At 38.1% G+C, this 27,364-nt stretch overlaps 3 protein-coding genes across 3 annotated transcripts; 2 read left to right on the top strand and 1 right to left on the bottom strand.

Annotated features, from left to right (window-relative positions):
* Nucleotides 1-478: 478 nt before the first annotated feature.
* Nucleotides 479-3,590, top strand: klhl11 (kelch-like family member 11). The gene is made up of 2 exons (XM_042508312.1): nt 479-1,207; nt 1,832-3,590. Exons 1-2 carry the CDS (start codon nt 678-680, stop codon nt 3,411-3,413), a joined length of 2,112 nt encoding a protein of 703 aa, XP_042364246.1. The 5' UTR covers nt 479-677; the 3' UTR covers nt 3,414-3,590.
* Nucleotides 3,591-9,596: 6,006 nt separating this feature from the next.
* On the top strand, nt 9,597-17,147 carry LOC121958502 (7-methylguanosine phosphate-specific 5'-nucleotidase-like). The gene is made up of 9 exons (XM_042507456.1): nt 9,597-9,677; nt 9,922-10,020; nt 10,569-10,638; nt 10,809-10,855; nt 11,013-11,098; nt 11,388-11,477; nt 12,412-12,574; nt 15,666-15,866; nt 15,967-17,147. Exons 1-9 carry the CDS (start codon nt 9,597-9,599, stop codon nt 16,084-16,086), a joined length of 957 nt encoding a protein of 318 aa, XP_042363390.1. The 3' UTR covers nt 16,087-17,147.
* A 52-nt stretch (nt 17,148-17,199) lies between these two features.
* On the bottom strand, nt 17,200-25,690 carry fkbp10b (FKBP prolyl isomerase 10b). Its single transcript, XM_042507454.1, has 10 exons — nt 25,313-25,690; nt 24,875-25,020; nt 22,802-22,991; nt 22,398-22,543; nt 21,290-21,479; nt 20,616-20,761; nt 19,993-20,182; nt 19,770-19,912; nt 19,442-19,605; nt 17,200-17,438 (listed from the first exon to the last, which is right to left on the bottom strand). Exons 1-10 carry the CDS (start codon nt 25,543-25,545, stop codon nt 17,244-17,246), a joined length of 1,743 nt encoding a protein of 580 aa, XP_042363388.1. The 5' UTR covers nt 25,546-25,690; the 3' UTR covers nt 17,200-17,243.
* Between the last annotated feature and the right edge of the window lie 1,674 nt (nt 25,691-27,364).

Raw genomic sequence — 27,364 nt, forward strand, 5'->3', positions numbered from 1 at the left:
TGATATTCAGTGGGAAAAGAATCTCGAATAAATAACTGGGTCTATTAATCCAGAGTCATCGCCCATGTCAAATACACACAGAGGAACTTTTTTTCAAAAGTGGAATATTAAGAGCTGAAAAAACTACCTCTGACCATTTGTATATCGATTACCCACCATATGAGTTATTGTATGTTCAGCATGCCTTTTTTGCTAAAGCATTACAATTAAGTTGCAAATGTTAAGCACTTAACTGAATCGATTATTGGTAAAATTTGCAATGTTTTTCCACTGGATTTTGGATTATTGTGGAATATGAGCTCTTGAATTTGCTAGACTTGATAATGGATGTATTATAAGTGTATTATACCACTGGATGCAACAGCTCAAGTGCACATCACCAGCAGTCAGATAATTCGCAACACGCATGCGCATATACGTGCGCATCCCTTTAACAAAGTTTATTTGTCCTCAAAATGAAGACGTACTAGTGCGTCATAACAACGTAAAAAAAATCGCTAACATGTTAGACTTTCTTTCGTATTTGCATCCGGGATATTAATCTCTTGTGAGGATGTGGATACTAGCTTGAATGTGAGAGGCTCTCGTTGACTCTCCAGTAAAACACATTTGGATCATCCTTAAAGACGGAAGTGAGCACTCCTGTTCCCGAGCAGGGCCGCGGACGCTGCGCATGCATGTCACTGTTTGAATGTTTATTCACGTGTGTCATATATGCCTACGAGTTCTTCCCAAAGATAGTCCAGAGCTTTCGTTTGCCTCTGACTCTCTGTGGTATGGCAGCAGCAGCAGCAGAGGCGGAGGACCGGAGCAGCGCGACGCTAACAGGTGACGGAGAACCGGAGGAGGCCGAGGAGTTCACCTGCTCGGCCCACTGCTCGGAGCTCTCCCGGCGGCAGAACGAGCAGAGGAAGTCAGGGCTATTCTGCGACGTGACGCTGGTCTTCAGCTCCGGCGGGGTATCTGAGAAGAGGGTCCAAACGTTATCCGCCCACCGCTCGGTGTTGTCCGCAGCGTCGCAGTACTTCACGCTGCTGCTGGGTGGACAGTTTTCAGAGTCCCTGTCCGGACGAGTGGAGCTGAGGGAGTGGAGCTCTGCGCAGGGACCAGACCCGGACACCGTGGAGAGGGTCATACAATTCATGTACACAGGACAGATCAGGGTCACCACTGCCAATGTGCATGAAGTGCTGGAACTCGCTGACAGGTATTTTTTTTAAAACTATATATCAGAACAAGATCATAAACTTTCCATTTCCATATACACGGAAGTGTTGGCAGTTGTCCTACAGGTTTTTTGTTTCTACAGGTAAAAGAGACACACCTTGTCAGTGTCCTCATTACACAAGCAGGTGTGAATTGCTTGGAATACACACACCTGAAGAATTTGGCAGGCCATGGTTTGACAATTTATTAAAGATTTAAATTCTTTTTAAACATCTTTTAAGCTAGTGCAAATGTGGCGGTATGTTGTGAAAACACCTTATGCTGTATCAATACTCTATAACAGGAGATACCTCATTGGCGAGGCCAAAATTTTCTTTTTCATGTTTAAAAAGGGGATATTTTAAAGAAAACTTCAGATGATCTGGCTATTTGTTTTTGCAATTTTTATAGAAAGCATACATTTTGTGAGTGAGGCAAAAAATCTATATATTTTGAGTCCCTGAAATTTTGTGTCTGCTCAGATTCTGATTTGTTAAACTACTAAAATAAAGTGATGAATATGGGATGAAACATTATGGATCGTTTTGAAATTGATTTGGTATATTGGTAAGTGTGGGAACCTTGTATACATTAGTGCTCTGATAATTACGACATGTTCACACAGGTTCCTGTTGGCGCAGCTGAAGAACTTCTGCGGAGAGTTCCTGATGAAGAAGCTGAACCTATCCAACTGTGTAGCAGTGCACAGCCTCGCCCACATGTACACTCTAGACCAGCTGGCCCAGGGAGCTGCCAAGACGATTAGAAGAAACTTCCACAAAATTATCTGCAACGAGGAGTTCTTCACGCTGCCATTTCACCTGGTGCGGGACTGGCTGTCAGACTCAGGAATCACCGTTGAATCTGAACAGGAGTTGTTTGAGGCCATTGTGAAATGGGTGCAACAAAACACAGAGGAGAGAGAGACGCATTTTGAGGAGCTGTTCAGACTTTTGAGGCTGACTCAGATAGCTCCAACCTACCTGACACGGGTGGTGAGAAAGGAGCCCTTAGTAGCAAACAATGCAGCTTGTCAGCAGCTTGTGTCTGACGCCCTTGAGGTCCACGCTGTGCACTTTGAGAACCTCAAGTCAGTTGATTTAGAGCTCTCTGCCTCCAACATATCAGCCCAGCCTCGTCTGGGCCAGAACATGGATGTAATCATGGTAGTGGGTGGTGTTTCAGAAGGTGGAGACTATCTGAGTGAGTGTGTGGGCTACTTTGTCGCTGAGGACCGTTGGGTGAACCTGCCTCACATTCACAACCACCTCGACGGACACGCCATCGCAGTGACTGACAGCTATGTTTACGTGGCAGGCTCCATGGAGCCAGGCTTCGCCAAGACCGTGGAGCGTTTCAACCCCAACCTCAACACCTGGGAGCAGGTTAGCAGCCTGACCACACGTAAGCACTCCTTCGGCCTCACGTGTGTCAAGGATTTACTCTACAGTATTGGTGGTCATGGCAACTTCAGCCCAGGCTTTAAGGATGTTACCGTCTACGAACCTGAGCAGGATGAGTGGCACAATCTCGAGCCAGCCCCGAAGATACTACGAGATGTAAAAACAGTGAGCGTGGAGGACCGCTACATATATGTGATGGCCAGGACTCCTGTAGACGTGGACAATGATGATGGACTGAGCACTGTAACCTCCTGCTATGATACAGAGAGTCACAAGTGGCAGGAAGTGGACTCCTTACCACTTCTCGATAATTACTGCAGTTTTCAAATGGCTGTTGCATCCACCAACTTCTACCACACAGCTTCTTGTTGCGCGAAGAGCTACAAGGTAACAGCTGAAGCAGCTCGGCATAAAATAAGCAGAAATATCTCAGATGAAATCCTTGACAGCCTCCCTCCAGAGGTCCTCAGCATGGAAGGTGCCGCCGTTTGCTACCTGGGTGAAGACATATTCATCATCGGTGGATGGAGGAACTGCAACAACATGGACAAGCAGTACCGCAAGGAGGCCTACCGTTACTGTGCAGAGAGGAAGCGCTGGATGCTGCTGCCGCCCATACCACAACCACGCTGCAGAGCCGCAGCTTGCCACGTTCGCATCCCGTATCACTATCTTCATGGCTGCCAGCACTACCCCATGCCCCAGAACCTGGCTCGCCAGAGAGACCGTATGCAACAGATGCAGCAGCTCCATCGCCGCACACTTACTTTGCGCAGGCAGCTGCAGTCTCAAATCGAATGCTGAGGGTCTAGTAAGGGCTAAAAGTTGGAGTGCGGTCCTTTGGTCTTTCCTTTCTGGCATTGACAGTAATTACTAGGGCTGCCTCTTGAAAGTCGAAATTTCTTTCATCAGTCGGAGACCCGTCAGTCAACTGAGATTGCTTCAAGTCGAGCAGTCTTCTTTTGCTAGTCAGTGTGCTGTGCAGTGTATTTCTGAGGACCATTTGGTCCCCAGATTTTACTGCAGAGTAAGTGCTCTTGACTTTAACGCTACTCTTTGGTACAGGGAGCTGTGTACATACAGGGAGTTGCGGACATGCAGGCAGCGGCACAGAGGTAGGGGGATTGTAGCTCATAGTAAGTTAATAGGATTCAGTCTCTGGCTTTTGTTTAATATCGAGTGTTGGCAAAAATATTCTTGCAGGAATGCAATCTGTCGTTAGCGCTGTTAGCGTTGTTTACTTTATTACATGAACGCTGCTGTCACCTTGAACGTCTCACTGAGCCATGTTCATATGAAAAAAACCGAATCATTGAATATTTTTTTTTTTGAACTGCTGAATCTGATTCAACTGAATCGGGTAGAGCCCTAGTAATTACATGAAGAATACCTTTGGTTGAGCTTGCCAAATCTTCCCAGCACTCTCTTTCGGTCTTTTTTTGCCTTTGACCCTTCCTCTTATTATTTTTCTGGAGTATCAACTCCAAAACCTTTTTTGGACACTTCTTAAGATACTCGCCATAGCTTTCGCCATACTCCTAGCTGCTGCCTTGTTGCTATGGTCTCTACACTTTCCTGTCCCCTGTAACTATGGCTGGTTGGTGTAAAACAAATCACTTCTGCTGCACCAGGATTCATACGGTCCTGGAAAAGTCATAGAATTGAAAATGGCAATTTCCAGGCCTGGAAAAGTTTTAAAAAACTAAATATACCCCCAATTTTTTTTTTTTTTAAAGTCCTTGAATGTTGTTTCACATCTCGTATAGTAACACATGATGTTCTGATGATATTCTGACATGCCTCCCCCTTTTTGCAGCACCCCCTTCCTTCTCATAAATAATGAAGAGTAAGTTATATTTAAATATATAGTTTTAATCCTGTTCTGAATTATGTTTTTTAATAATATATACTCAAAAAAGCTATTATATAGGAAAGAAAATCTGATGAAGAATATCAGTGGTTGTTTAAAAAATATCTATGGTCTTTACATTTTTGCCTCAAAGTCATGGAAAAATGTGCATGAACCTGGGGGAAAGCTGACATAAGACACCAGACCACACAGCTCCGGTAACTACGTAATACAACGAGCTTTCCCCGACAGTGAAAGGCTTAATGAGCATTGTGTGAACGTATTTGGCAAGGGCTCTAATGTTGCAGTCGTCCATTTATATGTAAAAATCCTGCACTCCGGCTTTAATCTACTGATAAATGGCTTGTTTATACCACAAAACTTTTATCTTATCTTTTTGCCTTCATTGAGGTGTAACGCCCGCATGAGTTTACCTGAAGCTGGTTTGCAGGGAAAAAAACAGTTCTAATTGTAAAACAAAACAAAATAAATTAGCCAGACATGCTGTAAGTCATCAGTCCTGCATTATAATTTTGGCCTTACATTATGAGCTTTTGCCTTACTTTTATTCTGCTAAATGAAACTGTGATTGCTGTGGCATTTTCTAAAAAGATAGTTGATTTAATTGTTAAACAACTTAGCTTAGCTTTTTATATGTTGTCTGTGTTCACACCTAATGATGTCAACATGTGTTGTAGTACAAGTTAGAGTAAAACTAAGACAGTTATCAGTGACACTTTTCTGTGAAATTGGGTTGAGTTCGATGTTACTTAGCAAAGTAAATTATGCCTATGTTTGTTGTGATGTAAATCAGGATTAAATTATACATTTGGGGATAATGAATTTACTACAACAATCAGCCGAGCTTTAACTTTTTACTCTCAGTACCTACATCTAATTTCTCTTCTACCTCCCTGTTTCCCATCATGTTTTTTTGCACTGTGGGGATTGAAATATCTTACTGTTGATCGTAAATGGTGTATATGTCGTGTTTATCCCACTTGAAACAGACAATCATATCTATCAGAATATTTGTAGCAAGAGTAAAGTATTAAGTAAAGCACATATTGGGGAACAGGGTGTTGATTATATATTTCCCCTCGTTACAACATAAGCCTGCTTAATACAATGTTGCACTACAACATGTGCTTTAAAACAGTGTCTTAAAAAGTGTGCAACACTTTTCCATTCCTACAGATGTCTATAAGTGTGATTTATTGATTTCTTTATTTCAGATGGTCAAAAATGGCTTTATTTGATTTCCCATGTCGTTGCACAGCTTGATAGATAGGCTACCAAAATAATGATAAGAAGTCCCTCGAGGCAAAAAAAATAAATAAAAATTAAAACATAAATTTAAAGATCCAGTGTGAAGGATTTAAGATGATATATTGACAGAAATGGAATATAGTATAATACAATACAATATAATATAATTAGTATTAGGGCCAACTTTGGTAAGACTTGGCACCACTGTGCTTTAGAGGGAGAATGATGCAAAGGGGGAAGACAAGGTGGAAGGTGGACTATTGCATGCCATGTGTCTGTGAGTTATTAATGACTCAAATACTGCAAATTGGGCTGCATCACTAGATGCAAAGCAAGTGCCGTATTGCAGTTGCCAGACAAAAATAAATGTCCACAATTTGTGTAACATCTTCCATTTCCTTTTCGGACATTTCAGTACAATTGCTTGAGGTGGGTGTTTGACACTGGCCACCTCCTTTCAATTTCTTTCACCAGTTTTCTGGTGAAAAACAAAACAAAAATCAAAGCATTCGAATACTGATTTACATGTTAGTTTCCATGTTGACGATTGAAGCTATAAAGCTTCTAAGCATTTGGGTTAGCCATAACAACTATGTTTTCTTAAGTGTATAACGGTGGTGGACCGATACTGACACCAATTACTCGTAGTTAATGAGACTGATAACTGATATTGGGAACCGATATGAAGGAATTTTATGTGGGACTTCATGCTTGGTACATGGGAGAAGTTTCTTCTTGTGGCAATCTACTGTCCTCACCACTAGAGTGACTCAGTCCTTTACACTGCTCCTTTAAATTCTGCTGCTCCTTCTCATGTTGTCAGGAAACTGACTAATGGCTTCAATAATTAAAGACTTGTGGCTTTGTGCTGTTATTTGTTTGTTAGTTTTAGTGGACTCATTTGTTCCGCCTTTGTGCTTCAGGCAGAATTTGTTCTGCCTCTTACTTTGTCTCACTGCACTTTGAAATGTGTGAAACACATAAAATCGGGAGGCTGATGTTTTCTTTATGCATGGTTTTCTCCATGTTCCCAACTGTGCCATAAAGTCCCAGCTTTCCCTTATGAATACAGTTAAAATAACTGTATTTTTGCACAAAATGATCTTGAATGTTAACCTAAACATTGTACAGCTCTGCTTTTTTTGACTTCTCCAATTCAAAACAGTGTTGTGTGGACCAGTTGCTGAACTCTGTGAACTGTGTATCTCTCCATTACTGTAGAAATCGCTAGTGCCTGTGTTATCCCCAGCCAAGCTCTCTATAAATATTATCTGTTTAGGCTTTGATGAAAGGGGAACATTTGATCAGATGTATGAGGAGGTTTTGGATTTTGAAGACAGTTTTAAGCCACTTTTTCCATGCAAAGTGCACAAAATCATAGAAGCAGAGCAGACATAGACACAGGCAGATTTAAGTCATTGGCAGAAGTATCAGGGTTTCAAGTTTAGATTTCTGTGCCAATTTTGATTTGCCTGTGCCAAATATTAAAATTTCCTGCAGCCTTGTACTGTGTTACATATGATGGTGTCATTCCATTTTTATGTGCAACAGCAAGAAAGTAAGGACATTTGAAATAAATAGTACATCATAAAATTAGTTTGTTGTCATCTCTTAAGATATCTTTTAATCTTTTATGTTGTTGTGACACGTTATGGTGATTTCAGTGGTCCATATAAATAACTTTAAAGAGTAACAATAGCTAAAAAAATCACATACCTTAGGACATCATAGATGTGTGAATGCTGAATCAGCTCTAACATGTCACAAAGTAATTTTACTTATGTACATGTTTCTATTGACTACTTCTTATGCTTACTTTCAGCTACACAAACCATTTAAATTAAGCAGATTCATGCTTTTATTCAACTTTTTGTCTACCTTATAACACTTTTTAAATTACAAATAATTTATTCTTTTGGCCTTCATGTTAATTGTTTTCCACTTCCACATTTGACAATAGTACAATTTAGCTTCCAGCTTTTTTTTAGCAATGTATTTTAGCTCTCAGTTTCTTTAGACAATGTAGGTCAGCTTCTGACTGAGTTTTGAAATTCAAGACTTGCAATTTCAGCTGTCAGCATTCATACAGATTTTCTGCAGGAAATGCAAAGGCATAATTGAATTTTATTAATTTTATTATTATGGCTATAAATGTATAGGCAGCACAACAAAGACAATGTTCATCCAGGTTCTAAAGGGTTTAAGGTTAATTTGAAGATTTTTTTCAGTAACAGTTAATTTCTGCATTTGCTTGGAAATAATGTGGTGTGCTGCGGTAGCTTACCGTGGCGGAAAGACTGCCCTCTTCCAAGTAGGAACCAAAGTACGCCGGAACCTTGTGTTTGTTCAGTGACGCGGGGGAATGCTTCCGGTGTGACAAACAAATATTGTCAACAAACAATTCAAACCGTTCGTCGAGTGTAACAGTGTTACATTATTGTATTAATAACGCCATGTCACGTCTTTTTAGATACTTGAATTGACTTTCTAACTACTTCTGACTTACTTTTACGTTGTTCAGAGTAGAAGACGCGTCAGGTCTGCGTTTGAAAATGGTAAGTTGTAACGGCCAGTTTGTACCGGTTAGCTAGTTATCGTAGCCGCTTCAGTCAAACAAGCTGTTCAAACTTTACAAGACTGTAAATGACTCAGCCATGAATTATCACGCGTTTTCGGTCAAATAAAGATGAAAACACGATGTGTTACCCACTGGATTCACACATTTAATCAGAAACTGTACTGCACCGCCAGGCAGTTTGTTAGCTAAGCTAGCAGATTGCAACTTTGGCTGTAAGGCATCGATTCTTAATTCACGGCCCGCGGGCCAAATCTGGCCCTCCAACCATTTTTTTTGAAATTCACAATAAATATAAAGTTATTCAAACTGGAAAATGTATTTGTACTTTTGGTATACATAACGCACCAGAGAGTATGCGTATGTATGTGTGTATATGTATGTTGAAGAGGGATCGAGCTGCCGGGATGGGTTCTGTGTTGTACTGTGTTGTTGTTGTAGTTATTTGGCTCAGTTTGTCTAAATTGGTTTCATTCATGTATTTATTTATTGTTTTTTTCTTTTGTCTGAATGTGTATTTGTGTATAAAGTCGAAGTCAGTACATGTGAGTGCTGTCAAAATGGAAAAAAAGGTTGACATAAGGTGCCATAGTGAATAAAACATCATTAAAACAGCTTGTTAATAAAAAAAATACCAATGGAGGATCCCCTCTACACCCCTGACAGAGGTCCTAGCTAAGCCCCTAATGTCCTAAAATCCTAGAAATGTGCCATCAACTGATAGAAATGCCATAAAATCCCAGAAATGTCCTGAAATACGAGAAATGTCGGAAAATTCAAGAAACATCCCAAAATACTAGAAATGTCAGAAAGTCTTAGAAACATCCTAAATTACTAGAAATGTCCTGAAATCCAAAAAAAAACATGTATCGTGTTACAAATGTGGTCCCAAGTAAAGCAAGTTGAGTACACCTGCTGTAAGGTATGAGCACAGTTTAATTTAAACCCAAATGAATTTAATTTTTCAATTAAAAATTGTTTCACTTTATTGTTTAAACTTGAAACATCTTTAAACGTTATTTTTCATGTTCAATTATATTCTTGCCTCTCACTTTTTTTTTCTCCATACAATTAACCTGTTTGAGAGATTCCTGGGTTCTCATAGGAATTCATTTTAGTGGATTGTACCAACTGAACACTATTTTTCCCAAAAATGAGTATTGTGTTTACAGTTATTCCCAGGAAATATCTTATGAAATAAATCCTAAATTTAAAATTATATTTTGATTTTTTTAAAATTGTAAATTCAAAAACTGTCAAAGTGTTACCTAAATGAGTGTCTCCTTGGCTTTACATGCAGATATACCATATTCCTTGGATATACACACCGCTGCGGACTGTCCTGGCAGTTTGGCACCAGCTGACCAAGACTGAGGTGAGGAAGCTCTCCTGAACAAAGACAAAAGAGGTTTAATTTTACAAATCTAACATTGCCAAAATTAAGGCTTGAAAGTATCTGTGCTGGGTTTTCAATGTTTTTATGTGCACACAGTAAAAGAAATAATATGTCCGACTTACGACTTTTGAGACCTTTGCACATGTCTGAAAAACGTAAAATCTTTTCTGCTTTTTTTGTCTGGATAAACATGCCTCGAAAGATTAAAAACTTCTCTGTTCAGATCCCAGAGCTGGCTAAGTGCTCGGTGCTGATGAGGGAGCGCAGCAAAGTGGAAGAGACAATTTACGCCATGCAGCGAGCAGGTGCAGGCACCCTGCAGGTGAGTGAACTGTGCAGCATTTCATCAAAAATAAGAATATATTCAGGCAAGTACAGGAAACAGTTGTATATGCTTGAAGAGTTCACTTTAAATAGTATAAACAGTTCCGGTGCTCATGTTCATCAAATTACAAAATATGATTGACAGAGAAGATACCATCTGTGGTACTGAGTCCAGAAAAGCACCTTCATTTAACCCTTTGATACCTGACTAGACTTAAGTTTTCTTGTGCTCTGTTCAGATGCCTTTCACAAGCTATTTAACAATTTGAGCCCTGAACAAATTGGTTTGTTTTTTTTCGATAACATGGGGAAAAATGACCAGCTGGGCTAGAAAGACCACACAGAACGACAGATTACTGATAACTGTTTATGTGATTTTTGTTCATGATTGTTGGTTTAGTAATAACTGAGAGTTGTTGGCACTTATTAATGAATACAAAACATGCTAAAGTAAACCTTGCACCCACAGTTTCAAGTTACTACTTTATGTGTGTTTACTGGGTAAAAGAATACATTAATACTATTCTGTTCTAATTATTTCCTCAGGTAATCTCAGACTTTGATATGACACTGACCAGATTTGCCCACAACGGAAAAAGAGTTCCCACCACACACAGTAAGCACAGACTTTTTGAAAAGATTATTTGCATCTTGGCCAGATAGTGTTGTTTCATTTTGGTGGTGGATTCTGCACAGTCGGCACTGCAAATTATTTGTTACTTTTTTGCTTGAGTGTCTTATGGCTTTCTGAAACTGTTGTAAACCTGTTTTCCTTCCTTTTTTCAGACATCCTGGATAACCGGTTGTTGATCGATGAAGATTGCACTAAAAAGGTAAATGTGCCACTCTGATTTAGTCATTAATAAGTTTAAGGTCCAAAGACAATGTGTCCATTGTACACTTGAATGAAATGCTAGATAGATGAATGTTCAGTTGTTCAGAAAATCAGTAAATATATGTTCAGTGTTTTATTTTTTTGGGCGGTTGCAGATGAGGGAGCTTTTGAACACCTACTATCCTATAGAGATCGATGCAAGCAAGACTGCCGAAGAAAAGCTGCCTCTCATGGTGGAGTGGTAAGATACAAACAGACTGATCTAAATAACAACACCTGATTATTTTAATATATCTACTTATGATTCCTGTCTTTCTGAACATGTTCTAAAATTTAGCTGTAATTTGACAATGACAAATCACACACAATTTTTGTCAGTGTTGTGTGGACCAGTTGAACTAAGACATAACATTTTCACTGTCAAACTGTCAGTATTTAAAGCTCCAATTCTTGAAAAGACAATTACAGAAACGTGATTTAAACCCAAGCCTGATTGCGATGTTACATTTGTGTTTTGCTGCTCTCTGCAGGTGGACTAAAGTCCACGAGCTGCTGATTCAGCAGAGGATCAGGAAGGACATGCTGGCCCAGGCTGTTAAGGAATCCAGCGCTATGCTCAGGTATGCACTTTATTCTAATGTCATGTTAACCAAGACTCTGGTTCCAGTAGTGGAAAGTAATTAAGTGAACTGTACTTACAAGAATACTTCACCTGCAAAATGACCACTTGTATATTAATTACTCACCATGTGCTACATTAAATTTGTGAGAAAAAAAAAGGTTTTTCTTGCATGCCTCCATGATGAACAGAAAATCCAACAAAGGCAAACACTCTTAATGAACTGAAGTAAATGGAGACTTAATTTAACAAAAGCAAAACTATATCAACACATCTGTTCACAAATTCCTCACAACGCATGCAGTAAAATCCAAGTGTCATTTATTCAGTCATATTCTCAGTATCAGCAACCTCATCAAAACCATTTACACGTAAAGTGAATTACATTGAAAATTTCCTTACAATGCAATGTTCTTCTGAGAAACATAGGGTCCTGGCATTCATGTTTATGCCACTACACACACCACCCATCCAAAAAACTGTTGCATACCAAGAACACCCCCTTACTGCAACAGCTCTCCCCAATGACATCGGCAAAGAAAATAACAGGAAAATGCATCATACACCTTAATGCAACAGTATTGTTAATCCAGAAACATTATTAATACTAGTAAAATGCAGAGAGACCATTTAACTGCAGAATAAACACTTTTACTAAATACGTTAAGTACATTTTGCTGATAATACTCACATACTTTCACTTAAGTACGAATTGAATGCAGGACCTTTCAAAGTGTGGTCTTAATACTTTTTCTGCCTGGTTCTACAGAGAAAATTCTGTTTGGTCCATTATCATGCCTGAAGACAATTTAAAATAAAAAAAACATTACAATAACTGTATTGGTTAGAATTGATAAAAAGCAAGCAGTGCATACGTTATATCAAATATATTTTGAACATTATGTAGATCACACCAATCCAACCTCTTGTTTTAGGGATGGCTATAAGGTGTTTTTTGACCGTCTGACGGAGCAGCAGGTCCCTCTGTTGATCTTCTCAGCTGGTGTTGGAGACGTCCTAGAGGAGGTGATTCGACAGAACCATGTCTTTCATCCCAATGTCCACATCATCTCCAATTACATGGACTTTGACCAAACTGTGAGTTTCCCCACACTTGGCTTTACTGACATTTTATTTCATCATGTGAACTGTTGTATGAAATGCCTTGCATGATATTAAAGAATTGGAGAAGATGTCTCACTGTATCTTTTCTGAGTAAACCAGTGATACCAAAAATATTTTTTTTCATTAGTTTATTGATTTCAAGGCATGGAAAACATAAACCTGAAAAAGGACTTACCTCGAGCTAATTTAAAGCTAATAAAAGCAGACAGTATTACTGATGGAGTATTTTCCATCGCATTATTACCTTAGAATCCTGTGGCTACAAATATAACATTGCAATTTGTCTTGGTTGCTAATAAAGATCAGTATAAGTATTAAAAGGGATAGTTTAGAATTTTTTGAAACTGGGGTAGTTGGGTGTTTCAGGTTTTTTTTTTCCAATTATTTTTTGAGAATTTTTCACCTGATATTGACAGGACAGCTATCGATGGATAGGAAACACACTCAAACACAGAATGAGGCCCCTGTATGAAATACTTAAAGGAAGGATATTACCTACATTAGATGGCGGTCTGCACACTCCCAATTTGGGTAAGCAGGCAGGGGTACCGCCATGGAAGAAATGTACTGCAGCACTGAATCAGGTGAAGTGTTTGGGTTGTCTTGATGACAAAGTTACATATATTTTAAGATGATTTTTTACAGACTTAATTTAGTGAGTTTTCCCTGCCGAGAATTTCATTTTCAGCTTGATTCACATATCAGTCAAATTTTCTGTTCCCAGCAAGATTTGATCTCACAACCTTTCAGTCATGAAGCAAGCACCTTAACTCTCAGAGCTAATCCTCCTGATAGTTGACCAAGTTCTTGGCACTGAAAATTCAGTAAGAATTTAACGTCTGTCAATTTCAAACAGACGTCACTGCCGATACCGAATTTTATGTTTCCTGACCATATGACCCTTATAATAGCACAGCAAACAGATATTAGCTGAGATTTTATTTACAGAGTTACAAAGTGCTTCACAATACCAAACTATACAATGTCATCTTATATCTTACATCTTAAATATCATCTTTAACCTTAAAATATACCTAACTTTGTCAAGAAGACAACCCAAACACTTCACCTGATATATCTGCCATAAGAATATATGATATATAGCTGAGTGATTTATTGTTTTAGCCAATAAAATCAGGTGAAGTGTTTGGGTTGACTTAATGACAAAGTTATTTATATTTTAAGATTTTTTACTGACTTTATTTAGTGAATTTTCCCAGCCAAGAATTTCATTTTCAGCCTGACCCATATATCAGTCCAATATTCAACACACTGCAAAAACCAAATTTTCTGTTCCCTGTAAGATTTGATCCCACAACCTTCAGGTCATGAATCAAACACCTTAACCCTCAGAGCTAATTCTCCTGACAGTGCATCTGTTTTAGAAGTTTCCTTTGACTCTGTACTGAGAACAATAGCGTTCAAAACACACCTGTGCTGAGTAAGAATCGATCTTACGTCCTCTGAGTTCTTGGCCGGCAAAATTCGGTATCAACAGAGATGTCGGTCAAAAAGCACAACTTATATTTTGGGTCAAGCCAGTGAATGAGACCATATTTTCTTGGAACAGATAAATCAATATCAGTAGAGATGTCTGGCTTTTTTCTATTGAAGTTTTTTTTTTTTACTTCTTATTGACAAAGCTATAAATATTTATTTTAAGATGATTTTGTTCTGACTTTATTTACTGAATTTTCCCTGCCAAGTATCTGTCTGCTCTTCTAATATAAGAGTCATATGGTCAGGAAACAGAAAATTCAGTATACAGTGAAGCCTGTGTAAAATTGACAGACGTCACTGCCGATACAGAATTTTCAGTTTCCTGACCATATGACCCTTATATTAGCAGAGCAGACAGATATTAGCCGATATTTTATTTACAGAGTAACAAAGTGCTTCACAATACCAAACTATACAATGTCATCTTATATCTTACATCTTAAATATCATCTTTTATCTCACAATAAATATAACTTTGTCAATAAGACATCCCAAACACTTCACCTGATTTATCTGCCAAAAGGATATATGATATATAGCTGTCGTTTTAGTCGATAAATTAGGTGAAGTGTTTGGTGATTTTTTTTTTACTGACTTAATATAGGGAATTTTTCCAGCCAAGAATTTGTGTTTCAGCCTGACCTATATATCAGTCTAATTTTTGACACACTGAAGAAGCTGAACTTTCTGTTTCCAGTAAGATTTGATCCCACAACCTTCTGGTCATGAAGCAAGCACCTTAACTCTCTGAGCTAATCTTCCTCACAGTTTGTGTGTTTTCGGAGTTTTCTTTGTCGCTGTACTGAGGACAATAGCATTCAAAACACAACTGTGCTGAGTACGAATCAATCTCACTTTCTTTGAGTAATGAAGCAATTTTCCTTTGAAGTTTTTTGCTTCTTATTGACAAAGTTATATATATTTATTTTAAGCTGATTTTGTTCTGACTTTATTTACTGAATTTTCCCTGCCAAGTATCTGTCTGCTCTGCTAATATAAGGGTCATATGGTCAGGAAACAGAAAATTCAGTATACAGTGAAGTCTATGTAAAATTGACAGACGTCACTGCCGATACAGAATTTACATACAGAATACAGAAACACTCTCATTTGGACAGCAGTTTTGTAAAATTCACCTGTCCTGGATGAGATTTGAACTAATGAAGTCATAGTTTGCAGGCAAACCTGCAAACCAACTGAGCTAAACCTTCAGACATTTCAACTGTATTTTAAGTTGCACTTCAGCCTCTTCTCTTCACTGGCACCCCAACATACGTGGGGGTGCGAGGGCCCTTTCATCGCTGCTTGCAGCTTTAATTTTTTAATTGCTTATGATTGGCTAATAAAATTGTGAAACAGAATGCAGCACAATACTCTTGTTATCTTGATTATGTTGTTTAATGTTTGTTGTGAGACAAAAATTCGAACTAGTCCTTCAATGTAGCTTCAGTTTCAAATTTGCATAGCTCTGTATCCCGGTCAATACAAGGATCAGCAAGATTTTACTTCACTGATTCAATGTCTTTATGAGAGGTTCTTAACAACCTAAATCTTACCTTATCAGGGGGTCCTGCAAGCCTTTAAAGGCCAACTGATCCATACCTTCAACAAGAGGGAAGGTGCTCTGTCACATGCAGCTGGCCTCAGGGAGCTGCAGGGTCGACCCAATGTCCTGCTGCTGGGAGACTCCTTAGGAGACCTAACCATGGCCGATGGCGTGTCTGAGCACCAGAACCTCCTCACCATCGGCTTCCTCAACGACCAGGTGAGACTAATGTTTAGAGTTGTTATTCTAGTGTTTTTTACATAAACATTTTGAAGTTAAGAGATTGGGGTCTCAATGACTCTTTCCTTTTTCATCTCAGGTGGAAGAGAGAAAAGAGTCTTATGTCAACTCATTCGACATTGTGCTGGTTAAGGACGAGACGATGGATGTTCCCAACGCCATCCTCAGATACATTACCTCATCAAAAGACAGCAAGTAAGACACACAAGGAGGAACTTTCTGACAACAAGCAGACTTTTTCACTCCACTTCACCATGTTGCATGCTGGACAATCACACATCACCTATTACCTCAAACCAGAAGTTAAATCTGGAGATTTTATCTCTTAATTATTGCACTCAAAGCCATCCAAAAAGATCTACACTGGGTCATGCATTTGCAACTTGGTTTCAAAGAATCTGTGATGTCAGTATTGCAATGTCAGCACAGGGCAATTTAGGGCTGGGCTTTGAGTAAAGCCCTTTATTTCTACTGTTTTAATTTGTTCCAGGGAATTCTTACAATGTCTTGATAGAAAATTTCACACCAGAATAGCAATGCGCCACCTCAACAGAACTCAGTGCAAGTAGAAGTTATATTTATAGAACATATACAGGACCAGCAGGCCTAACTCTAAAAACAAATCAACAACCTCTTGAAAATGTTTGTATAAAAAATTAAAGAGTTCATTTTTACATTTCAATCCTTTTAACTCCTTCTCAGCACAAGAAGTTATATTTTTTTTACCTGTTTCAGGGATAAATATCTTTTACAAGCAAAAACGTGATTTGTAAAGGTCTCTTTATCTTCCACTATTCAAATTCATAGTGTTGCTGTTCTGGTGTGTCATGTGTACTGTATATAACCTTTGTTAACACTGCAAGTACCTCAAGCTCAAGTCTACATGAAACGTCATCCAACTTAACAGTGATGTTACCAGTTTTTAAGCTATTGTTGTAGTAATTAAATGACTTGCTCTCACCTTTTTATTTTTGAAGAGAAACATGTTAATGCCAGCATGAAACACAATGCTACAGTATAGCAATAATCCCAATCTGGGAGTGTGGGTCTGGATTTTCTCTGATTTTAGCTGTAAAGTCCTGGGGAAAAAAAACAGTTATCTTTATTTTGTGAACATTTTAATTAGTGTGACTCCCATGGACAAACAAAGGTGCTTGTTCAGTTTTCTGAAATACAATCATCAAACACATACATCATGAAACTTCAAAAAAAGAACCTTTGCACAATTTCCTTGTCATTTAAAAGGACTATCCAATGTTGTACACAAAGTATTAAACGATGATGTGTTAAAATTTTTTGCATTTTTTTAAGGTGTTGGTGTTTATCCCTGAGAGAGAATGAAAACATCTGTCCTCATCATAACTCCTCATGCCTTGCCCGTTCCCGTTCCTTGTCCCCATCCACCTTCAGTTTGAGTTCCTCAGCTGTTATCACTTCATCTTTATTTTGGTCCTGGTTTTGGAACATGTCAGCAATTACCTGCTCCACGATCAGTCCTGGCTTTATACGACCTTTGCCGTCTGCCACCTGCAGCTTGATAAACTCCTCAAACTATAAAATGTCAAGAAATAAGAGAGGATCAATAATAATCAATTGTCATGTGGCCATACTTCTGTGAAGATTGTATATATGCATATGTTTGGTGCTATGTTGTATGACGTGCTATAGTATGACTTTTTGGTGCTATTTTGGACCACATGCTATATTATAACTGTTTGGTGCTATTTTGAACGACATGTTATACCAGTGTTTCCCATAATAGCAAAGACTATGACAGGTCACCAGAGTCTAATATGCCCTGCCATAGTCTCATTCGAGCTGGACTGTTAATTAAGAGCTGTATTAAAACAGCGTTTGGTTATTTATAGTGTAGCAGAGGCAAAGAGGAGCAGCAGAATGTCAGGAGCATCGAAAGTGAAACTAAACTGTTCATTCTGCTGGGCCTAAAACTGTCTTTCCATTACAAAAATCTGCAAATACCTCCTCTCATCTATCAATCTGATCAGCTGTGAGCGTATCAACAGATCAATTATCCAACACGAGTGCCTTTTTAGCTGAAAAGACGATAAAAAGTACTCCGCCTGCTGCTTGAGTATAACTTTTTGGTGCTATTTGGAATAAAAACAGCTGAAAACCACATAGTATAGCATGTCGAGACTGAGTGTAGAATGATGAAAACATGCTAAAAAAACATCTAACATGTCGAAATAACAACCCAAACCACCGTGCTATAGTATGGCGAAAAATGTCAAAATATGACATGTCCAAAAAACTGCTGAAAATCGCATAGTATAGAATGTTGAAAAAACATACAAAAACATCAGAATATTAGTAGGATTTGTGTTTTTAGTGCTTTTTTGGACCACATGCTATGGTATGACTTTTTGGTGCTTTTTTTGACGCCATGCTACAGTATGACTTTTTTGTTATATGTTGCACACCATGCTATATTACTAATTTTTTGGTGGCATTTTCGACCACAAGCTATAGAAAGCCTTTTTATGCAGTTTTGAACTAAATGCTTTTTTTGTGCTATTTTAAATGACATGCTTTAATATGAGTTTTCAGTGCCATTTGGACGACATGCTATAGTTGTAACATGTAACAGTATGACTTCTTAATGCTATTTTGTACAACATGACATTCATGATAATTATTACATATTATACATAGTATGGTATGACATTTTATGTCATTTTCATGGCATTTGACATTTTTCAGATATTTTATGACACACTTTGACTTCATGACATTTATATGGTATATATTTTATTTATTTATGTATTTTTTTTACCTAATACATTATAGTTTTTTATATAAAGTTATATATAGTGTAGTTCTCAAAAATTGAAATTTGATCATTTATAGCACATTTCCAGGTTAAGGGTTAGGGTTAAGGTCAAATTTTTGAAAGCAGATATTTTTGTTGAATAGTGAAAATCTTAAATAACAAGTACCACTGGTGCAGGTTGGAGTTTTATCATTACTTTGTAAACACTGATGGTACCACTAAGTGGTTAAGTAAAGTGTTTCAAGTACTTATGCATTTTATGTATGATACTTAATTATTTTTACTGTTTCTGCGCAAAATATTGCACTATTACATTACATAACTGGCTGTAGTGTAGTTAAAAGTTACTTTGCAGATTATGATTTTGCATACAGAAAACATGCGTTCATCTTGTAAAATATCTGTATATTCTACTAACATTAAATCCTCCCACATATGCACCCCACAGTAATAGCTAAAAATACAATAATATAATGTATATGATGTATACCTTTTCTGCATAGGTGCTTTATTTTTTGATACTTAAAGTACTTTTTCCTGAAGATTCATAATTGAGTATTTTTACATTGTGTTATGGTTACTTTTAATTAAGTAGAAGATTACTTCTTCCACCACAACTGTTGGCAAGTCCTAAATGTAAAATTAACTTTGTTTGCACTGTTTGGTTAAACCACACAAAACTAAGTAAATAAATACTTTTAAGGGCTGTCATCTGCCATGTGAAGTAATGTAGGTGGTGGTCATGCTGTAGGCAGTTACGTACCTCCTCCTGGGGCACCTCTCCGTTCTTGTTGACATCCAGGGCTTGAAACAGATCTGCAGGAGTGTCCTCCAGCCACACAAACAGGTAACCAGGTGGAACTCCCTTCTCAAAGCTCACCAGTTCAATGTCAAACACCAACACAGCACTGCTGGGCACACCAGTAGCTGACAGACAGAAAGCAAAAAAGAAATAAGAAAACTGTTAAAGTGACCTCTTGATATTTAAGTGGATTCAAACTCATAGTTCAAGACCTTAGGAGGCATGTCAAGGTTAAAAATAAAATAGTTCATTTAAATAGCATTGACATTGTGAGTATTGTCAGTCTTACATCCTTTTTCTCCGTGGCCGAGATGAGGCGGCACCGTTAGCACCCTCCTCTCTCCTACACACATGCCTCGCAAGCCTTGGTCCAGCCCATCGATCACCTTGTCCGCCCCCAGCACTGCATCTTGAATGTTCTCATAGTCGTGTCTGAGGACAAAGTTGATCAGACAAATTTAAGTGGTAACTTGATTATCTATGTTAAGAAAAGGGATATCTGAGCATCTTACGAGGAAAACAGCGGTGTGCCGTCCACCAGGGTGCAGTTGTAGTGGTAGCGGACGAGGTCATTCAGAGCAGTGGTGTCATTACACGTCTCGGGTCTGTGGATGATTTGGATGTCCACAGAGTCGCTGGGGTTGTGGAAGTCGATGACGTGAACGTCAAACACCAGCACGGCAGAGGGGGGGATGACATCACCTGGACAGAATTATTTAGACTCAGAATTGGAAAATATTCTGGTCATACTCAGATGCATCAAAGCTGTTTAATAGATTATCTATAGAGTATATGTGACAATTCATAAAATCACCTGCATATTCTTTTGAATAAGTTTGATATACTTTATCTATTCCCTTAGGTGTGAGTATATTGTTCAGTTTTAAATTATTTATGCTCCTGTTCTCTGAGTATGCCGTTTACATTTTTGAATCATGTCATTATTATGTTTTCACTAAAAATCCAGACTTAAAACGCTATAAAAATGCCATTTCACAGATATGAATGGCTTATTTTTCCAGAACATTAGCTCTTTCTAAAATGCAGATGTGGAACAATAAGACAAAAGCTGTTGCTAAGTCAATATGGGCGGACAACTCACTGCAAAGCTGCCGAAAATACTGCAGTAACTTACCTGCTCCTTGCTCTCCATATGCCAGGTGTGGAGGGATGATGACTCGCCGTTTCTCTCCAGTGCAGACTCCCAGCAGTCCATAGTCCATGCCTGCAATCACATACCCCATCCCGATGTAGGTGTTGTATGTGCTGTTCCTCTTGTAGCTGTGGCAGAAACAATTTTTAGTTTATTTAAAATAAAAAAATAATAATAAAAGGATATTGTTCATTGTGAGGCCAAACAATGGCGGGGCGCTCCTCTATTTGAGTGACTCGCAGTTTGAGGCTTTCGTTTTGCTGTTTTGTCAGGCAGTAAAAAGAAAAGCCCTTCACCACTTGTTTCAGCTACTCCCTTCAGCCAAAAAAAAACTTTACAAGAACTCTTTTATCCCACATTTAAAAGGCAAAATTGTCACTACATTTTTAATATAGCTGCGCACTCGTGCTTAACTGATCTGTAGAACTGTTGTGTGATTTCATGTGAGTCTCATGGGTGTGAATGCTTTTCTCATGTTGTTTGAGCCCCTAACTGAAGGCTATTTTCTGTCACTATATGATAATAAAGTTTTTCGAATCTTTAAATACACATCACATTATGTTATATTGAAAACTCAAAATATGGCAGTTTGAGGTCAGACTATTATACTGAAGTGATGGGTTGACATTCAGAGGAGGGTTTAAAAATGTGCTCACCTGGTGTCAAAGGTGACTCCATTCAGGAAGGTACCGTTGTAGTGGTACCGGATGTAATCCCCAACCACCGACTTGCGCTTGCACGACTCGGGCACCACCAGCTCCTCAATGGTGATGTTATCCTTTGGGTTATGAATGTCCACCAACAGGATGTCAAACATCAGTGTCGCCTGGGGGGGAATCTCTTTACCTGGTGAGCAGAGAGTAGAGAATTTCAAATGACGTCTTAGCAACATTAACGTGAAAGACAAGTTCTTCTATAAAGAGGGGATGTTTGTTTCAGTTATTTTTGCTATTTATATTACATTAGCAATTACTTGTTAAAACCTGGCTTATTTCTATCTGATCTATTTATTTAAAAGAGCATAATCGATTTGAATTTTACCTTTAGTTTACAGTCCTGAAATGTTTTAATGAATTATTATCTTATTGGAGCAGTGGGTTAGATTTAGTGCCATCTTGTGGTTAGGCTGCAGATCGCAACCAATCATCCCTAAAAACTTGAAAGGCCCTTTCTAAAGCCAGTTTGGTTTGTCCATTCTGTGAAGAAACATGAAGGAGTACCTGCGCTCTCTGCAGATATGAAGGGCTCGATCCAAAGTTAACCGAAACATGATTCTTAGCCAGGCTCTACTTTCGGATGACTTCACAGTTAATAAAACAATTACGAATATTTTATGATATTTCTGTCAATGCACCCTCTAAATCCTACACACTTCACCTTTTTATAATATATATAATATATATATACATATATACATATATACATATATATTTGTTTTACATCCATATGAACTTGTAGTTCATGTAGGAGTACACTGGGAGAACTGTTCCTATAAAAAAAAAACTAGTTGTTAGTGGTCAAAAAAAATCCACAAGGAAAGATTTAAGTGCTACAATAAAGAAATATGTTGTGTGTACAGTATTTTGAATTTTATTTAGCATTTTAATGATAAAATGTGAATTGCTTGATGAGGCTTTGTAACATTGTTTCAATCCTCTGACTCTAATTACGAGGTGTTTGGAGAGTCAGGGTTTGGTTTCAAAGCAGGAACACTAAATCTACTTTTTTTTTTAGCGCTTTTAGTTCACCATAATTTGTGCTTACCTGATCCTTTTTCTCCGTAGGCTTTGAAGGGTGGGATGACAATATTTCTGATCTCCCCCACACACATCCCCAGCAGGCCTTCATCCAGGCCCTTAATCAGCCAACCCTCACCCACTAAGCTGTTGTGGGTCTGCTTCCTGGTGTAACTACGTAGGGCTCATACAAGCGCAAAGTCAAACACACAACACACCTGGGTGACACAGTACAAACACACAAAAGAATTGTCATTTGATTCAGACAGGGATTTGTTTCAGAGCATGGAGATAAAATTTAGCTTCAAACAACGACCTCTTTGTTGACTGTGATTCATTTACTATTTTTAGGGTGCAATTGCTATTGCTATTGTTTCAAAAAAGGTCAGTGTTTTGTTACAGCATTTTGGAGATTTTTTTAAGCGAATTCACCTGGAGTCAAAGACGGTGCCATCGAGCAGAGTGCCGTTGAAATGGTAGCGCACAAAGTCACTGCGCATCACGGAGCGTTTGCAGTCTTTGGGAGTGGTGATGGTTTTGGTGGCAACCATGTCGGCTTTGTTCCACAGATCCAGCAGATGGATGTCAAACACCAGGGTGGTGTCTGGAGGAACCACGTCACCTGTAAACATGGTCAGATCAAGGTTAGATAAGGTATATATCCATATTTTTTCACTTACTTTCATTATAAAAGAAGTCTTTATTACAACAATGAAACATTTGTTCAACCAAAACTAACTCCTCTGTTTTCATTCCTTTAAGTGTCATTCTGACTGATATTAATTCGGTAATATTGTTAAACATCAATATTTTCATTGCAACCCTATCTGGGGCATTCTGAAAAATATAAAGGCCGTAGCCAAGAAGCCAACATTGGAGGGGCCAATGAGCTATTATCTTATCTATCATAAGAAAGTACAGCTATAAAGTAAACTGTGTGAATAGTCCATAAGATAAAAGCTATAACTGAGAAGATAACATTCACAAAATTATCATTTCCATAACAATTTACAAAAATATCCCAATCGACAGTGATATAGTCTAAGCAACAAAAATATTACATTTTAGTTTTCCATTTTTGAATCCATTTGAAAGTACTGAAACAGAGAGACCGTACAGTGTTTGAAACTGATTGTACCTACAATTTAGGCTGCAGTACAGCAGACCCACAAACCACATGCAGAACTGCAGCAGCCTACAATGTCATACTCTAACAACCACACACACACACACACACACACACACACACACACACACACACACACACACACACACACACACAGAGTTTACTATAATTACTGCCTTGGGCTAACTACTGGGCCCAGTTGTTCAAAAAAATTTAATCTGGATCAAAATGACAGGTTACAGATTTGGAAATCCAGTGTTTTTCTTTCCAGTATCATCTTATCTATCTTGCTTTTATACCAGCTTTTTAAAGCAACACTGGATCAGATCACCCTGATCCAGATAAAAACTTTTCAAGATTACTAAATCCAGATTACCAGTGCTAAAAATTGGGATTCAATTCACAATGTAGACTACCAGCCATGTAATGAACATGTAGAACAGCCACTGTGGTATCACGTTAAGGTTTTTTTTTTTTTTTTTTTAAAAAAAAGAAAAGATTACAGCATGGGAGAGTTTCACTTAAATGCATATCTGTTTAGTCACTGTCTGTCACAGAATAACGTAACACAAAAGTAACTGAGTTTATGGCAACTGCTGAAAGGCCTTCTATTTGCAGTATTAAGAACTGGATGTATGATCTACCGGTAAATAAATTTCAAGACTTAGTCTGCAAACATACACATTGCAGTTACTGCTTATTGCCACAGATGTCAGCAAAGAGAACAAAACAGAGCTCTTCATTATTGTAACTTCAAATGTTTTTTGTTTAACTTTGACATCTATTTGGGAGAGCATTTTATAGGGACAAATTTGTTTTTTTTTTTGTTTAGATATACATTACTGAAAGGCTTGACAGGTAGTCTAATGTCTACTTTGTCTACTTTGTCTACTTTATCGCTGCAACGGTTAAACAAATCAAGTACAAACTATATAAAAAATGTGAATATATATGACCAATTTGAATTTGTTTTTTGTTTTTTTTTTAACCGAAATCCACCCTGAATTCAGCCTTCTGCTGGGATCAGGATAATCCTGACTTTTTGGATTAAAGGTATCCAATTCCTACTGAAAGGTTTTGAACACAAACTGAAGGTTTGATCCAGATCGAAACTAAAATTGGATTATATGACCTCATCCGATTTCAGAACAAATGTTGTCTTTACAACGAGCTATTTTCAAGATTTTATCAGATCCAATAACTGAAATCCAATTAGATTACGTTTGAAGAACTGGGCCCTGATTATTCTGGAAATGTGCTGTGCTTTATCTAACCACTGAAGCAGCTAGAATATCCTCTCCATTGGCTTTTACAATCTGATTCACAACTCTGGCCTCCCACTTGTGCAGACCTGTCTACTGGATGACATTTTCATTTACCTGCACCGGTGCTTCCATAGGCCAGGTGAGGTGGGATGGTGATTTTTCTGCGCTCATTCACACACATGCCCTGCAGACCTTTTTCAATGCCCAGGATGAGCCGGCCCTCCCCAAGCAGGCCCACTTTAGCGTCTCCTCTCTGATGGCTGTGAAGGAAAATCAAAAAGGTGGACAAAGACAGAGAAAATGTCAGAAGTGGGCCAACTACAAGGAGGTGTAAACTCTGGGGGGAAAATGACTAGGCCTACAGGGGCATGCACGTAGGTATTTACTGACAGATTATTGCAAATTTATTTTTATCTCAGCGTTTGTTAAATTTCTGCCACTACAGAATAAATTTTATTACCTTTGCAGCATGATTACCAATTTTAAAAGCAGAGACAAAGTTAAAAAAAATCAATGCATTCACAATTTCATATAAAACGCGGATGAACTCACCTCGAATCAAATGTTTTCCCGTCGACAAATGTGGCGTTGTAGTGGTAGCGAACATAATCTCCCTCTTTCGCTTCTCTTGCACAGACTTTCGGGATGAAGTATCTGTCCACGACTACATCAGGACTGGGATTGCAATCCACACGAGACCACGCAGTGAGGAGGAAAAAGACAACGCAGCAGGAAAACATCTTTACAGAACCGGGCAAACAATAAAAATAATAATAGCCACACATTGGCTAAGTTTAGCGCGCGGAGCTCTGTGTGCGCAGGAGGGCCCAGGCTGCAGATGTGGAGCGGTGCAGCCGTGTCTGACTGCTGTAAACGTGGACAATCTCCAGGCTGCAGTGGAGACTTTTCACCAGAGGTAAGGAATGTCGGAGTTGGGAGTGGGAAGCGCCTCCGTTAAGCTCTCCACAATATTCAAAGAACACCTTTTCCTTGAAAAATAAAAGAAAATCACAACATAAGGGAGGCAAAGATGGGGCAAACAACAAAAAGTACATTAAGCATGTAATTTCCAACTTCTTCTACTCAAAACAAAAAAAAACGAGTGACTCCGGCTTGCAATGTAAATTTCCTCCTTTTATGTGAAAATGAAGGTAGATTAAGGTCAAAGCATTCAAAGCGTGATTTTGGCAGGCTTAACGCATGCTTGTTTTTTTCCTCCATACATAATATTTCTACAATGGTGTGTATTTTTTTTCCAGTCTGAACCTTTATTTGAGGTTGATTCACAACAGGTCATTCTTAAATAATATCCCCTTGATCTGGAAACTTTCAGGAAATCTTTAAGGAAATGTACTAATACAATATTGTATATATATGTTATATAACACTGGTATTGTTATTTCTTTTACCATATGTTTTCACTCGCAGTAAAAAATAAATAAATAAATAAATAAATGATGGGAATGACCCGTGGTAATGGCATTTTGTCAAATGTAAGAAAAAAAATGTTTTAGCTCGCTAATGTATTTTCTTGTAAATTTAACATAAAATCTACACAAAATACATACTTACAATATAAAATGTTGCTGCTTCTTATTTAGACATTCAAAGAAAATATGAGCTATTTGGTAATGTCAGTCAATAAACATATTTGCAAATATTATAAACATACACAAAAACTTAGGCCTACCTTGATTTTGTTTCTTCATCAGGTCATCCATCATGGAGCTAACTGTCCTCCAGCCATGTGCTCTCCTGTCACAAGATATAAAATAGTAAAATACAGCACATTATGCATTTCGTAAAAACGTGTATTTATCTGTTATTTGTATTTGAAGTAATTAGATCAATCTCAAATTCAAAGTTTGACTAATGCTGAATGTCCAAAATATGGCTCAGACAAAGGAAATATAGTTTAAAAAACATATAAAATGCCACTTTATATATATTAAAATACAATAATTGATGTCTTATTTTTAAAGAGACACAAAAATCATGAAAGTTAAAGAATCTCCCAACAGAAGACACTTTGTTTTTTTAAAAAAAAGTCAATTTCTCGCTTTTATTTTGAAAGTAAAATCGCCTTTAGTTCTATTTAGCTTGACTTTCCAGCACCGCTGTACACAGCTGCATATAGCAGAGACACGCCTCTCCGGATCTGCCTCTCAGAGCCGTAAAGTGGGCTGAGAGCCCCCAAAGTTTCACTTTTTACATTAATGCCGTGAAAATTTCAAAAGCGCTCTCAAGTGCCGACGAAAAACATTAAAAGGTCAAGGGAAGGAAATTATCTTCTTGTCATTCACATTCACAGAACGACGGACAAACTGATCTAATAATCTCAAACGAACGAGGACAGAACAAGAACTGCTCAAAACAAATTAAGCATATTTACCTCTGCAGCGCTCTGCAAAACACAATTACATCCTAAAGCCCTACAAGACCTTTTTTTCCACAATAATGACGTAAATCTATAAATCTCATCTCACGTAGTTTCATTTATGTCAACAGTAAACTTCCATGCGTGAGCAATTCACAACAAATAGGACTACAATGCACATACGCGGTTACTTTTACGCACGCATTTTCTTGAGCCAAATAAAGCAA

The sequence above is a fragment of the Plectropomus leopardus genome, chromosome 19 (assembly GCF_008729295.1).
Source record: "Plectropomus leopardus isolate mb chromosome 19, YSFRI_Pleo_2.0, whole genome shotgun sequence".
In the NCBI taxonomy this organism is placed as follows: Eukaryota; Metazoa; Chordata; class Actinopteri; order Perciformes; family Serranidae; genus Plectropomus; species Plectropomus leopardus.